Here is a 15,873-nt window from a genome sequence, read left to right as displayed (position 1 = left end):
CTATTTTGTAGTTTCCCAGCTGACGACACTGTCAATAGTGTCAATGTCAATTGTGTTTCGTAATAATTTGCAGAGGTAATAGGTAATTGCAAAGTGAATTATCCCTATCGAATTTTCCATTGAATTCCAACGAAAATGAGTTTGGGAAGTTCTGTTTACAACTTGGTCTTCAAGAGGACATCCACTTTCGCATTGGCCTGTGCTGTATCTGTACTCTTCTTTGAGAGAACCTTTGATCTAGCTTCTGAAACAATTTATGATAAGGTCAATGAAGGGGTAAGGACATTCCGACAATTTTTTAAATTTATTATTTACCATAATGGCGTTATTTGTATAGAGTATAACTATTAAATGTATTCCTCATTTCAGAAACTATGGAAGGACATCAAGCACCGATATGAGAAGTGAATGAACTTTGAATTATTTGATGCATTAATGTATATAACTTAATAATAATAGATGAAATCACAATAGTAGAAAATATGTTTTTTAGTTTTCACTGAAATTTTTGCCTATTACGAATATAATAAATTGAATTTTGGCAATAAAAAATGTGGAAATTGAATATCCTTCAATTCGAACTGCTCTCGTTAAGAGCAAAGTCTTCTAATTAGAGAATCAATTATCAAATTAAAAATGAAAAAGTAAAGATGCCGTGATTATCACATTAATATTATAGTAGTTTTGTGGAATTAGGTCAACAAAACAGATAGAAATAATATAGGCTTAGAATAAGGAATTTTGTTGTCTAGCCCTACTCATCCTAAAACTTTCATAATTGCTAAGTATTTTCAGTATTCTTCAGAATTGTAGGGCAAATGTTCCATGTTTTCATGCTACCACAAATTCATTTTCCAAGAAAAATTAGTGCTCGGTAATTCCAATAAGTGCTTCAAAACTCTGTAGAACTCGAGAGCACTTTTGAGGTTTACTAAGAGCTAAGCCTTTTTGGAAAATACTTAAAGCTGGTTCAAAGTAGTGCTTTCAGGAGCTCTCAGCAGGGGGATGTGGAACTGCTCTGCTCAATACATCCATGACTATAAAACTGAGTTGCGATTTGGATATAAAATAACAAAATAAAGTTTCATACAAAATTTCAAGCTGATTGTCAATATTTCCTTAATTACATAACTAATCGGGTTGAGATTTTGCGAGTATTTGTGGGTAGCTTCATCAGATCCATAGAAAATTCAAGCTAATATCTAAAAACAAACCTAACATTCCTGTAACAATTGATCCGAACAAGTTAAAATTTTAAGTGTATATTATTCACTTATACAGGGTGTTATCAAGTTGAAGGATTCCTTAGATAATTTTAAGAAAAAAAGGTCTTATTAATATGTTCCGCAAATCCTTTGTTTTCGAGATACAGGGTTTTTTTTACAGACATTCTTTTTATACAATTATACGCGTTTATCGAATACATTTTTAGAGATAAATATATTATAACCGTGACGACCGGTGGCTAGAATTAGTGAAATACTTCTTATTTTAATTTTTCGATCTGGCAACGTAGCGGTTTCGAAGGTCTCTAGGTCATATACCTATTCTACATGTTTACCCCTTCTAATTGGTCTATAGTTATTGATTATGGATCTAACACCAGACTTGTAACAAGGGTTTGATTGTAATACATTTCTACTTCCAAGTAAAGATGCCAAAAGCCTAAGATTTATTACAATTGGGACAGTTCCCGTTGAAATTATTCCCTACTGACGCTATATCTGAAACTCGAAGTCCCTATTTTGAATGTTTAAATTTTTTCAACCTTTTTTGGACACATATGTTGTTATTTGGTATTTCTACGTCGATGAGTATTGTTGTCTTCTGATTTGAAATCCACCTGTGATATGTTGGATAGGATTCTAAGTTGGATTATTTCCTTTATTGGACATATAGGTATATCGGCATCGATCTTAATCAGCTCAACGCTAGAGTCAAGGATACTCTCAGAAAGGTCCGAAATGATCGTCGGGAAGAGAAACTAATTCCTCTTTCCAAAGAAGACAACAGTGTTTGGCAAATGACATAAGCACTGCGTTCAGATAAGAAGCCAACCCCACCGATTCACGGTCTACAAGGAATGGTATGGTACGTATATAGTACGTATGGTACGTATATAGTCCAAAAGAAATGCGCACAGCTACCACGGCAGCGCTGGAGGTCATACTTGACTTGCCTCCCTTACACCTACATGTGAGGAAATGCAGCCTGCTTGAAGTAATAAGAATTTCTATTAATGGGAAGCTCCTTCCTGGAAACTGGGTTGGACATATGAGGATACTGAATCAATTAGATTCAAACCTCCTCGCAAAACCATCCGATATTATGCCAATCACCTACGATTTTGAAACGCCCCGTCCTAGTGCAATAAGTCTCGTAAATCGTCTGGACAAAAAGTCATCCATATGGTTCACAGATGGATCAAAAGCAGAGAAGGGCACCGGCATTGGGATATATGGACCTAAACTGAGTTTCTCCAAAGCCCTGGGAAGTGAACTCTCGATTCTACAGACCGAGATAATGGCAGTTTATGTATGCGCCCAGGAGTGTCTCAAAATGAACCTCAAGGGGGCGCATATCTACATCACCACGGACAGCCAAACCACGCTGAGATCCCTGGAATCGTGTTGTCAGGGGTCTCTGCTGACTTGGGAGTGCCGTAACACCATTAAGCAACTGGCCAGAGGAAATAAGGTGACTCTACTATGGGTACCAGGGCACTGTGGGGTTGAAGGAAATGGAAGAGCTGATGAGGTTGCAACAAGTGCATCAAGGTTAACACCTGCTGGGCCTGAGCCTTTCTATGGGATAGGAAAAGACCAATATAAAGCTGCGGTCCAGATATGGGAGTTGAACAGCAGGACAATCCACTGGACTAACACTCCTAGACTTGTTCAGGCAAAGCCAAAAAGCCCCTGAAGTTGTCGTGAGCCGAGCTTCGGGTGATGGTGAGACTGCTGACGGGGCACTGTCGGTACAAACATCATTTGTACCGTATGGGAAAATCAGCAGACGAGATTTGCAGGCTCTGTGATCGGAAGCAGAAACAGCTGAAGTGTCCGGAGCTGGCTGGGCTAAGAACCATTCACATGGGTAAGCCGGTTCTGGATACCAGAGAGGTAACGGCCAAGGCCCCTAAGGAGGTTGTCAATTTTATTAACGTCGTTGACGACCTCCCTGGGTTTCTATGAATGAGTAGGGTAGTGAACAAAAGATCTGCATGGTCGTAGTCCTGAAGAAAAGGCTGAAGCTTTCGCAGATAACCTCGAAAGCCAAAATGTAGCCCTAATTACAATTATGCGGATTTAGACCACATCGGGGACGTCAACCTGAGTCAAAGTCAGAAGTGACGTCAAAGTGAGAAGAGACTTGAAAAAGAAAGCGACGAAAGCTATTAGTTTCGCAACCGTTCAGAAAATTCAGGGACCCTGTAATGTCAAGCAAAGTGAAAACGGTAGCAGGACCAGACGGCATCACTAACTTGACGCGGTGAAACCTCCCTCGAAAAGCCTTAGTAGCACTGACGAATATAGTCAATGCTATTCTACGACAAAGGCACTCATCGAAGGAACAAAAGAAAGCCTACGTGGTTTCAATCAACGAGGCCGGCAAATACGCCAAATTCCCGCAGAACTACAGTCCGATCTGTCTTTTCTCGTGCATAGGGAGATTACGGAAGCGGTCATTTTGAAAAGATTGAAGGCAATAACTTAAGAAAAGAAGATCATACAGTTGGAACAGTTCAGTTTTCAAAGCCAACATTCCACTGTGCAACAAGTGCTCCTAGTTGTAGAACGAATTACGTATGGATTTAACCGCAAACAAGTCACAGGGGCTGTGTTCTTGGATAAAGCCAAAGCGTTTGATGAAGTATGGCAAAATGGACTGCTATACAACCTCCTTGCGGCATGGTTTCCTACTCTCCATGATTCAACTTGTAGTCTATTACCTGCTTTCTTGCAAGCTTTGAGCAAAAGTTGACAGAGTACTGACTTCAGAGAGGTATCTTTCAGTCGGAGTGCCACAAGGATCTCTACTGTCTCCATTATTGTTTACATTATATGTATCCAGCATGCCGAAAATGGAGAAAAGTTTAATCTTGGTTTGCCCGATGGAAAATTGAAGTAAACCCTGAGAAGAGCGAAGCGGTTTTTTTCAGCCAAAAGAAAAAAGATCCCCAAGGACACGTCGTAATGTTCGGTAGGAGGAGCGAATGGAAAAACTAGGTGCACCATGGTTTGTCAGCAACATACGGATACATGAAGACCTCTAAATACCATTCCTAGACGACCATCTAATAGACCTAAGTGGGAAGACCTTCAATAAAGTTAAAAATCACGCTAATCCCCTTATAAGGAAGGATTGTTACTATGACGAAAAAGCCCTAAGGAAACTCAAGATGCCAATGATGGCACTTCCCTAGGATGGTAGGAAGTGTGTGTTAAGGCAAACATCGTCTGGCACTAGGAGTTTAGCGGCGTCAAGCGAATCATAAAGAGCCCAAAGAATCTGCCTGGGAAATTATTCTCCTAATTGTAATCTGCTAATCCTAACATGTTGATCGGACACCAGCGATCAACATCAACACGATATAAATTTACCCAACTTCCTCCATGTTTGTTTGCAGTTCTGTGACATTATAAGCTTATATTTCTCAATTATGTTACTTCATTTGAATTCTCATTTTTTATATTAATTAGGATATACAAAAATTTGCATTATAGATATTATGCAATTTCACACACATTCAAGTTAAATAGTTCTAAAGTTACTTGAGTAGTTCAAACTTATTCAAGAAAGAGCAAAGAGGCAACTTTCATGTTTCATAGAAAAATATATTAGTTTGTTTATGTTTTTGTTTTGTAATTGTTTTATTTTTATCATATTTTGATTCAATGATAATTTGGAAAAATAACTAAATAATGAGAGATGCATTGAGATGTCGCATTTGCTTATTAAAAAATGAACCTCTTCTTTATTTGAATGATAAAGGTTGCAAATTAATCTCCAAATTAGAAACTGTTATCCCTGAATTGGTAAAGTATTTATACATACTACATGTATTGTAGCATTTCTAATTCAGAATTTTTAGCTGTGGCATGAAAGTTTTTGCATATGTGAGGAATGTTCTAAAGAATTAGATGTTGCTTTCAGTTTTAAAACAAAATGCTTACAATCTTATGAGAAAATCGTATCTGAGGCTGAATGTAATGAAACCAATGAAGCAGAGACAGATGAAAACAAAGTTGATGAAATAATTGATCCCCCTTCTCCTCTTTCTGAATCAAGGGAAGATGATGTTGATTACAAAATAGAAAGTGTTAAGCAAATAAGAAAAGCTAAAACAAAAATCAAGCAAAAGAAATTAAAAAATGAAATTCCCAAGCAGACCAGAACCAGAACTACATTTTATACATGTCAAGAATGTGGAATTGAATGTAATAGTACAAAAAAATTTATTAAACACTGTGAAGATACTCACGATATGGTCAAAAAGGATATCAAACCTTATTCATGTCCAAAATGTGATAAAAGATTCAAGACTTCTACTAACCTTAAACAACATTTAAAGTATCACAAGGGTACACGTTCTGAAATTTGTACATACTGTGGCAAAGGATTTATAACAAAACCTGATCTTTTTGTTCATGAAAAAATTCACTTCAATCAGAAAACATATTCTTGTGAATTTTGCAACAAAAGTTTTAATACTCATAAAAATTTGGGCACTCATAAACTTATTGTGCATACTGATCCTAGTTTGTGGAATTATGTTTGTAGTTTCTGTAATAAACGATTTCCTCAAAAATCAAATATGACTGCTCATGTAAGACGCCATAAAGGTGAGAAATTATTTGAATGTCATTTGTGTCCGAAAAAATTCTGTGAAAATGGCACATTGAAGAAACATATCTTGACTCATTCCAATGTTAGAAATAATAGATGCAGTGAATGTGGAAAAGAGTATAGGGAAAGAAGAGTAATGGAGCTTCATAAAGCAAAAGTCCATGGTATAGGTGATATCGTCGTCCCTGTTAGAATTAAGAAATATATTTGTCATATTTGTTCAAAGGCATATTATGATAAGAATAAATTAACAAGACATTTATATACCCATACTGGAGAAAAACCGTTCCGTTGTGAATTTTGTGATAAAGCATTTACTGATAAAAGCTATTTAGCTAATCATATTAAAAATACTCATATAAATAAGTCTGTTACAACTGTTCCCATTCCAGTTCAAGTTTGACATTCAGCTTAATATTTTCTTATTTATAACATTTTTGTAATCTCAAATATTTATTTCGAATAAATCATTATTCAGTTTTTGTTGTTAGTATTTTTCAATATTTTTGTAAGAAAAAGTTTGAACATCCTGTTATGTTTAGTTAGCTCTTCGAGGAATGCAGAATAATCTATTCATGTGTTTTCTAAGAATTACAAAGTTTATAATATAAGCTTTCAGTTTTTTAGTGGATTATTACTAAATGCTCAATAATTTGAATATTAACTCAAAGGCTTCAAAAATTGGTAAATCCAGTAAAAGGAGCAGCTAAAAATTACCATCTAACATGAAATTTATAACTCTCTTAATAGAGATTATGGCAAGGAAAGGTTATATCTACTAAATTTTTCTCATTATCATCATCCTGGAGGGAACTATATTCCAAAATGAGAAAATATGGATGCCTTCAGCCATCAATACTTGATAACAACAAGCCACAACTTCTTAATTGTGGCTTATTTGTTGTTCTTCTAATTTTTTTTATATAAATTACTCAGCTACTATTGAAAGAACATATGGAACTAGAATTTTATAATTGTTGAAATTTTATTTATCAAACAAATGAAAATAGTAATTTGATATAAAAGTGATTCTCAATTAATAATTCCTTTCTTCTGGTTTTTTATAAGGAAATTGTATATATTCAAAAATTTCTTCTTCGGAATTAATTGGTACAGCTTCTCCAGGAGTGCCTGAAAAGGAATAATAATTCATTTCATCAATTTCATTTGGTCATTCAAGATTTCAGTATTTTTTTGTAAGAAAAAAAACTTAATTTTAGTTCACTAAACTGAGGAAAGAGCTGAGCTACTGAGTTGTTAGAACCAACTGAATTATAGTCATAATCAAAAGTAACCTATTTTGTTCAGCAGTAGAATCCTATATTCCGAATTACCCAAATTAAATATGCATTTTAAAAAAATTTTTATTACCTAAAGCACCAATAGGTCTAACACAATATTCATTAATTGTATGTCCATGTTCTAATGCATGAGCTCTCATAGCCTTATTAAACATATCAGATCCTGTAAAATATAAAACTCCACAATAATACTGATCCTGTGGAAGTAATCGAATATCCAATCTTCTAGTTATAGAGTCTGGATGTAGTCTGCATGCCCCCTAAATACATATGTTTTTCAATAAATCATTATGATTTTATAATATCAGATTTCTATTTTATTATCCACAATATTGAACCATTAGAATGATTCAACTAAAAAAAATTTATCAAAACCTTAATAATTAATCAGTAACAAGATCATTTTTTTTATCCAACATTAATCTGTAAGCCTAAGGATTGAATTAAAAAATTCATTGTGTCATCACATTGATTTACTCAATTTAAAAATCTTTGCCCTATCTGCACGAACATAAATGTACATGTTTTCTTGATATAACATACCACTAATTTGAACTCTACAAGCAACATCTTATTTAGTCAATTAATTCATTCAAGAAGAGAATACTGAGAATGTGCATACCATAAATTTTGTTTCTCCTAAAGATAATGTGTCAGTAACAAGGCCACATTCTTTGAGAGTGTCGATTATTTTATGAAGAAGACTACTTGGTCCATTTTTGTCATTTTTTTTTCTTTTTTTATTGTAAGAATAAGAAGGATGTGTAATAAGAGTATCTATGTCACCACTCTCTTGTTTTCCTCTTCTGAAAAAGAGTTTTTGCTGAATTTTAAATACATAAACAACTACAGGCCAATAACGCTACTGCCAACAATCGGAAAATTATTTGAAAAAACCGTGAAATTCAAACTATCTGAAGCAATTGCAGGGCGCATTCCTATTCACCAGTTTGGTTTCAGAGAGCACTGCTCTACCCTCCATCCACTTACAATTTTGTCATCAAATGTACAAACTGCCAAACTGAACAACCTGAAATCCGCTGCTTTGTTTTTAGATATCCAAAAGGCGTTTGACAGTGTATGGTACAAGGGGTTACTCTACAAGCTGTACAAACTCGATGTACCCACATATATGATTGAAATCATAAAGGAATTCCTCACTGCCAGAAAGTTAAGGGTAAAAATAGGGAACAACAAATCTCAAACGTTCACCATCGAAAAAGGTCTTCCTCAGGGTTCACCACTGTCACCTCTTCTGTATAAAATCTACTGCCATGATATGCCCGCTTCAATCGTTGACTTCCACCAATACGTTCTCCAGTTCGCTGACGATACAGCCTTAGTTGCCCACAAACGAACCCTACCACAAGTTATTAATGCTCTACAAGAATTAATAGAGGCTACAATTGAATGGCTGAAGAAATGGAAACTACAATTGAACCCCCTTAAGACTGAGTTAATAATATTCAATCATAAAATTACGAGTTATTCGCCAAGCATCACAATCTTCCAGCACAACATACAGCCTAAAGCTAACCTAAAATATCTAGGATTTCAATTGGATCAAAAGCTGAATTTCAAATACCACAGTAATTCAGTTAAAAAAAGGGTAATTTCCAGAGCTGAAATATTCCGCAGTCTTACCTACAAGGATAAGGGCATTAACAGACAGACTGCAGCCATTATCTACAAAAGTATATGCAGACCTCTTATGGATTATGGGCACAACCTTTACTTGGGCTGCAGGAGACCAACCATTAGACCACTTGAAACGGCAGAAACAACAGCAATGAGAAAAATAACCAAAATTCGCCATCCAAATAATCCGTTACACAATCCTCCAAACCCATTGCTGTATAAGTTGCTTAAGGTTGAGCCTATAGCAGACAGAATCAGGAAGCTGTCCATGAAATTTGCCCAAAGGCCGAACAACTGGGAAATCCTGGAACCACATTTAATCCAACGAAACCAGCATTCCATGCCCAGAGCAAAATATCCTCTAAAGACCATCAGAGAACATCTTGAGGAGTTCAGAGACAGTCCTGCCCACTGAAGATGCCAATCAATGATTACCACTTCGAAATCTAGTTGATTCACCACTATAAGATAATGTTTTTTTTTTTTTTTTGCTTTCCGTCCAAATGTTAAATCTCCAAAATATTTATCTACAAACATTGTTTAATCTCATATTTTTCTCATATTGTAAATTTACCTGGCTGTAGGACTAATACTGTCGATGGCCATTTGGCCCTTGGGTCAATAAATTGCGTTTATTATTATTATTAAATACATATTCCACTTATTGATAATCTTATGACATTAAATTATATATTATCATGAAATCTGCTTGTTAAAAAAAAATCATTTTTTATTTTAAATTATGAATACTATTTACTTAATGGTTAATCTAATACTTAAATATGAAAATAAGTAGGTTTTAATAAAATTGACACCATGCTAATTGAATGACATCATAACGAGATTCCTTGAATTTCGTTTCTTCATAGATTGTACCAATGAACAACTCATAAGTTAATAATCAATAATGATGTATTAACTCCACATTCAATATAAATAAGTATTAATTAAAAACATTCATTATAAGCAAAATAATGAAAGGACACTATGATCACACAAAAATGAAAACTGAATTTGATGTGTTAATACACGAATTCTGGAAATATTTATTGAAAATCATTTCTCGCACATACCTGTAACTTCCACAAATAGTTATTACAATATTTTCATCAAGTTTTAAAATATGTTTTCTTATGATAGCTTCAATCTGTTGAATTTCTTCCCTCGGAATTTTCTTCTGAAAGTCTTCATAATACCTTGGAGATAGAAATTGTTATAATTAATCAATTTAATTAAAATTTTCTTACTTCAAACCTATCTGCTGGTGATGGTTCAATTTATCTAGATTTTGTCGCAACTCATCAATTGTTGTTATACCTTCATCATATAAACTTTGAGCTTTAACTGGACCTATTCCTGATACATTAGCAAGTACATTTATGGCTTGACTTCTACCATCTTTATGTATCTAGAATAAAAAAATACTAAGAACCTTGTGAAGCATAAAAAAGAAAGTTTACGTTCTCCAATTTCTCTAATTTCCCAGTTTCATAATATTCATCAATTTTTTTTGCAATTTTAACACCAATGCCCTTCAGTTTTGAAGCTTCAGCACCAGAGTTTACTCTTTTAGAATGGGATGCTAAAACTGCAGCGGCTTTTTTATATGCTTCATATTTGAAAATATTTCTATTAGTATTTTTTTCATATTCTGCCAACTCTTAAAAAGATAAATATATTATTCTGAATGGAAGAAGGGATTTTAAAATAATAGCTTACCCAGCAAAATACCACAAATTTCTTTATTATAGTTAAATCCGTTTCCTACAGCATCAACGTTTAATTTTTTATTGTTCATAATGAAATTAAAAGTACAGCATTTAAAAAATTTAAAAACACATGAAGGTTTTTGACAGCTTTGTCCTTGAAATTTAGTTGAAAAGTAGTTCAAATGGATCTGACATAAAAGTGAGGTTAATTTGTGCATTTAGAGGTTAAGATTTTACATGTTTATTTTCATTTGAATTTTATGTTAATTTAATTTGTTTAATTTCCTGATCAAATTGAGTTCAATTTCATTCTCAAATTACGTAAGACTTTCGAACAAAATTACCAAGTCTTATCAGATTCCCGAAATAGAATGCTAGAAAATGTTCAAGAATTTGAGAAGATTGATTTCGAATAATATATACCTTATATTGGGGTTTTTGATTGGTGTTTACATGCAATTATCTTATTTCAATATAAAATACGTTTGCGAAAGTGAAATACAGAATATAGTTGAGAGTAAAGCAGTTCCACAAACAGAGAAAATCATTTCCAAACCATTTGTTTTGAATGTTACAAAGACAAACTCTACAGATGGCAAGAAAAAAAAGAAACTAATAAGACCAAGATATTACTCCACTGAGTTAGGAATACGTGAGAAAATATTTGTTGGAATATTTACAACAGAAGAAAAAGTGAATACTCAAGCTATTCATATAAATAGAACTGTTGCCCACTTAGTAGACAAAATTAAATTTTTCATCACTGCCCAATATAAATTGAAATCAAAATTTAACCTTACCGGATTAGTGGGTTTCACAGATACAAGATCCAAATATAGGCCTTTTCAAATATTTAAATATATAGGAGATAACTTTGGACAGGAATTTGATTATTATTTATTGGCTAATGATTATACTTATTTGAATATACATCGTATTAAAGATATAGTAAATGCTATAAGCGTTAGCATGAATGTATATATGGGAACAAAAGAAGAAGATAGTAGTTTTTGTAGTCTAGGTAGGTTCCTTTTTATTTTACTATGTTTTTTCAACATACCAAGTTTTATTTTTTAGAGGCTGGAATAATCATTAGTAATTCGGTTCTAAAATCAGTAAGAGAAAAGTTAGACTGGTGTGTCCTCAATGCTGTATCAGATAGTCACAGTGAAAATATTGGAAGATGCATTTACAATAGTATTGGACTCAATTGCCAAGAAGCTGTTCAGGTAAACATTTCAAATACTTATTTTCAGAACAAGTGCTACTTATCTTGGAAAATATTTTCCCTGAAAATTTCTTGTTACACAATTTCACTTGTTGAAAATAATTCCAAATATCATCTCATATTCCAGAGTCAGAAATTAACAGCATTTAGAATAAAGCATTTTAATCTGGATAAATCTCTTTACAATTTGTCTCAGAGGAAAGATTTTAACAGTGCAGCTACCGTTTATCCCGTCCTACAAGAAAAAGACTTCTATACATTGAATGTTTATTTTTTAAAGGTTTGTCAATTTTATTTCGTTATAATAATAAATAATTAATATAATACAGTTTTAATTCCTGAATTAAAATTGTAGCAAAGATTAACTGGACTAGAAGAGGTGGAAAAGGAATTATCAGAAGGTTTAATAGAATCATGGCCCCCAGGACACAAACCAAGGTCTAAACCCGCAACAAGATTTGACCTTCCACGCCAATTATACTTCAACTCAACTCATGTGTTCTTTCCTGATGACTTTATAACAATTCGAAAACATGAAAAAGATGAATTAATAGATATTAATGTAAGTTGGGATTTTGACAGAAAAGGAGTTACTACACTGAATGTTCATGTTGTTATTACATATGAGCTCTTTTTCAGGATGTTCTGAATAATGTTATAAATAAAGCAACAAACGATAATAAGAACCTTACATTCAAAAGATTAATGAATGGTTATAAAACCTTTGATGCCAATAGAGGAATGGATTATATACTAGATCTAGAATTTATTGATGAACACTCATTCAGGCCGTTAAAAAAGAGGTTATATAAAAAGAAAATTGAATTGAAAAATGCAGTGATTTTTTATTTGTTTTTACAGATATCATGTTTGCAAGCCTCTAAGTAAAGTTGAATATGTGCAAGTTCCTTATGTAACTGAAAATAAGCGAGTTACTATTTTCCTGATTATTCAAGAACATGAAGTCAGAGAAGCAAAAGCATTTTTAAATGATTTCCTCAGTTTAATGAATGATAAGAAAGATGAAAATTTTCTCATGTTAGTACTTTTCTACCAAAACAACTCAATGAGTCAAGGGAAGAATGATGTTTTTGTTGAAATAAAAAATTTTGTGAAAAAAACATCGGCGATGTTCAAAGATGAAGTTAATGTGGCATGGGTGTCAATTAGATTACCAAACTTAGTTTATACTACAAATATTGAGGCAAAATCTCTGAATTTTGTTGCTGTGGATCTTGCCTTGAAAAAAGTTGGAGCTAACAATCTAATACTAATATTGGATTCTTTCTGTAATATTAATAAAGACTTTTTGAACAGGGTGAGTAAAGATTTTCTTTCATCTTTTTTATATTTATCGATGAATAAATATATTACATTTAGTAAAAACAAATAAATTTTTATAGGTACGAATGAATACTATTGAAAAATTCCAAGTATTCAGTCCGATTCCATTCAGACAATATAATCCAAAGACTAGTGATTATTTAAAATTAGAGGTGAACAAAAATGCAGGACACTTTGATAGAGAAGAGTATAAATTTATATCGTTTTATGGAAGAGACTATGTGGAAGGTAAACATACCTCTTGTTTATTCTTTGTAGTTACTTCATATTCAACTTTTTGAGCTTGTTCTCATCGCTCTATCATTTCTTCACAATGTCTGTAATTTTCAAATTTTCTGGAAATGATCTGAAACGATGATCGACTCACTCCTGATGAACCCTTCTATAATTTGATTATGTCCAGTTGGCTGTAAACATGATAATCTTGTAACTAGAAACAGAGAAAATTCTAGAAAAATATGAAAAAAAAAATGTATCCAACAAATACGTGATATCAAAACCGACGGAAAAGAGAATTTGAGTGTAGATATGAAATGAAACTATTAATTAATAGTGAGTTTCAATATTTCTGTGATATCAGATCAGATGGGTTTGAGATTTTACATGGAATAATCATTTCAAGCATCATGCAAAATTTCGTGTTAATAGCGTCATCAAAACTAAAAAAAAAAATTCAAGCAGGTTATCCAAAACAAAAGTGGGGAAATCACTGATTTGATATCAAGAGCTTTAGAGTGCTCTCTCAGTCATGTACCAATTAAGCGCTTGAAGATCACAAATACCTTCATACAGTGCTGTGTTTCCAAGGTAATAATTGACATATTAATAAAAGAGCGCTCAAAAGCTCCTGACATCACTTGTCTGATCCTCATTTGCCTTTTTCAGTTCTTTTATTTTCAATTTCTTTTTAGCTAGAAAAAAATATCAACAGAAAATGCCAATAATTAGAACTGATACAGAAATAGCAACAGTTCTGAAAGATCCATTCAAAAGCCGAGGAAATTTACTTGAAATGTTTGTGGAAACTATGAAGAGCCTCAGACATATGAGAGCAACCGATATGAACCTATTAATTCGATATCATGAAGAGTTAGACCAAGAAAAATGCAATAAGTTCATAGGAAGTAAAAGTCAACTAGCCAAGTTGTTGTTGAGGATGAAAACTAAGATTTCTTTGCTCCAGTGAGGCACATCTGTAATGATTCTTATGTTAATACTCAAAATAGTATTGAAAGACTATTTCTTCATTTTTTCAAAATATCAGGAAATATCAAAAGAAACTATTACAATTGACAAAATTTGTTATTAATAATTTTTTTAATCAACAATTTTATTCTAAAGCTGTTGTCAACATTATTAATTATATTTGTTGTGTGTTATACAATTTTTTTCACTTCCTTAGATAAATTGAAATTTTAGTCATAAATGAAGATTAATTTAAATTTATATTTTGAAGTAAAAAACATGACATTTTTTTATACGTTGTTTGAATTTTTGATGAAATCCATATTTGAAATCATGGTGATAACTCGAATTTCAAACCATCTTATTTGTCATTTTTTGTTTTAAAATTTTTCATAATACTATTGAATGATTCATCAGCAAAAATGAAAAAAAAGCAAAGTTAAAAAAATTACATCAATTAATTTCATTGTGCAATCATTTCTTATAACAGGGAATAAATTAAATGAAAATTCTCTACTTTTCCTCTTTGTTGATGTGTTTCATGAAAATATTCTGTTTTTCAATATTATTATTTCACTCATTTCTGAATAATGTATCGAATTACAATATTAGTAAGGAACAAAAAAAATATTCATTCAGATGCAAACAATTCAAGATGAAGTGTATAATCCTAAATTCAAATTGTAAAGAAACAAATAAGCACAAATTATTAAAAGAAAGCAAAGTATTTATTTTCACAATGCAGAAAGTATTGTGAAAATCAATACTTTGCTTTCTTTCAATAACTTGTTCTTATTTGTTTCCATTGACTAAGAAAGGATTATTTTTGCAGATGTATCTTATTTTACATTGAATAAATTCTATTTTAGTTTCTAGTCGAAAGCTTAAGGTTGTGTGGCAAAAGTGAGAAAAACTACATGACAGCTCAAGAGAAAATGAAATGTTTTAATTTCTGAGATTAACAGTATTGCTCAAGACAATATTTTAATAGTTATGTTTTAAAAATATTATGAATTTTAACTAGTTATCAATGTTTTAGTTCCTAGACTTGGAAGATGATTTGGTTAAACTCTTGGAGTAACTAATACCATATTTTATTGTCAGATTTCTCTTATACCCTGGAAAATTTTATTTTATTTTCAGTATTCAACTGACTGCTCTCAAATTGTCGAAATATTCAATTTTAATATCTATTCAGTGTGATATTTTTGAAATGTTTTTTTCCTGAAATTTTACATCAAAATGATGAATGACTCCATTATTGAATCTTCAATTATTTTTCTGTTGTAAAATTGTTATTCTAGCTTTTCAATTTTTAGGGAAGTAGAATCAGAGTGATAAATGTTGCATTTTGCCATTATTGTGCCTTATCAATGACATTTTCAATATTGTTATGTGCTTTAAAGTATAAATGTCCAATAAATGTTTCCATATTATTGTTGACCCTTTAGTTATTTGTATCACCTAAGTACCATTCAAGAATAGGGGGGGGGGAGACAAGATTTTTGGGAGGGAATAAAAAATTCAAAGGATAATGGGAAATATTAAATGTATCCATGAATATTTTCCAAAAGTAGCTAGTGTTTGTAATAAAAAATATTTTTTTTTAACATATAAA

At 32.3% G+C, this 15,873-nt stretch overlaps 3 protein-coding genes across 3 annotated transcripts; 2 read left to right on the top strand and 1 right to left on the bottom strand.

Moving 5' to 3' along the window:
* The first annotated feature begins 4,815 nt into the window (after nucleotides 1-4,815).
* Nucleotides 4,816-6,330, top strand: LOC123675547 (zinc finger protein 93-like). The gene is made up of 2 exons (XM_045610914.1): nucleotides 4,816-5,039; nucleotides 5,096-6,330. The coding sequence occupies exons 1-2, from the start codon at nucleotides 4,926-4,928 to the stop codon at nucleotides 6,251-6,253; spliced, it is 1,272 nt and encodes a 423-aa protein (XP_045466870.1). The 5' UTR covers nucleotides 4,816-4,925; the 3' UTR covers nucleotides 6,254-6,330.
* Nucleotides 6,331-6,851: 521 nt separating this feature from the next.
* LOC123675549 (DNA polymerase beta-like) lies at nucleotides 6,852-10,660 on the bottom strand. Its single transcript, XM_045610915.1, has 7 exons — nucleotides 10,509-10,660; nucleotides 10,250-10,449; nucleotides 10,037-10,197; nucleotides 9,863-9,985; nucleotides 7,774-7,957; nucleotides 7,222-7,411; nucleotides 6,852-6,981 (listed from the first exon to the last, which is right to left on the bottom strand). The coding sequence occupies exons 1-7, from the start codon at nucleotides 10,585-10,587 to the stop codon at nucleotides 6,887-6,889; spliced, it is 1,032 nt and encodes a 343-aa protein (XP_045466871.1). The 5' UTR covers nucleotides 10,588-10,660; the 3' UTR covers nucleotides 6,852-6,886.
* Nucleotides 10,661-10,708: 48 nt separating this feature from the next.
* Nucleotides 10,709-15,691, top strand: LOC123675546 (chondroitin sulfate synthase 2). The gene is made up of 8 exons (XM_045610913.1): nucleotides 10,709-11,519; nucleotides 11,576-11,727; nucleotides 11,854-12,006; nucleotides 12,082-12,288; nucleotides 12,366-12,529; nucleotides 12,588-13,044; nucleotides 13,130-13,298; nucleotides 13,982-15,691. The coding sequence occupies exons 1-8, from the start codon at nucleotides 10,880-10,882 to the stop codon at nucleotides 14,254-14,256; spliced, it is 2,217 nt and encodes a 738-aa protein (XP_045466869.1). The 5' UTR covers nucleotides 10,709-10,879; the 3' UTR covers nucleotides 14,257-15,691.
* The last annotated feature ends 182 nt before the right edge of the window (nucleotides 15,692-15,873 follow it).

The sequence above is a fragment of the Harmonia axyridis genome, chromosome 3 (genome assembly GCF_914767665.1).
Source record: "Harmonia axyridis chromosome 3, icHarAxyr1.1, whole genome shotgun sequence".
Classification (NCBI taxonomy): domain Eukaryota; kingdom Metazoa; phylum Arthropoda; class Insecta; order Coleoptera; family Coccinellidae; genus Harmonia; species Harmonia axyridis.
Note: the sequence above shows the minus strand (reverse complement) of the source record. Positions and strands in the feature narration are given on the sequence as shown.

Bases quoted from the DNA above. Each gene is read 5' to 3' on its own strand.
- LOC123675547 (XM_045610914.1), top strand. From the start codon at position 4,926: ATGAGAGATGCATTGAGATGTCGCATTTGCTTATTAAAAAATGAACCT. The intron at 5,040-5,095 runs GTAAAGTATTTA...CAGAATTTTTAG, and splicing joins AAACTGTTATCCCTGAATTG to CTGTGGCATGAAAGTTTTTG.
- LOC123675549 (XM_045610915.1), bottom strand. From the start codon at position 10,587: ATGAACAATAAAAAATTAAACGTTGATGCTGTAGGAAACGGATTTAAC. The intron at 10,450-10,508 runs GTAAGCTATTAT...TATCTTTTTAAG, and splicing joins AATTTGTGGTATTTTGCTGG to AGTTGGCAGAATATGAAAAA. The intron at 9,986-10,036 runs GTAAGAAAATTT...TCTATCTCCAAG, and splicing joins CACCAGCAGATAGGTTTGAA to GTATTATGAAGACTTTCAGA.
- LOC123675546 (XM_045610913.1), top strand. From the start codon at position 10,880: ATGTTCAAGAATTTGAGAAGATTGATTTCGAATAATATATACCTTATA. The intron at 11,520-11,575 runs GTAGGTTCCTTT...TTTATTTTTTAG, and splicing joins TAGTAGTTTTTGTAGTCTAG to AGGCTGGAATAATCATTAGT. The intron at 12,289-12,365 runs GTAAGTTGGGAT...GCTCTTTTTCAG, and splicing joins ATGAATTAATAGATATTAAT to GATGTTCTGAATAATGTTAT.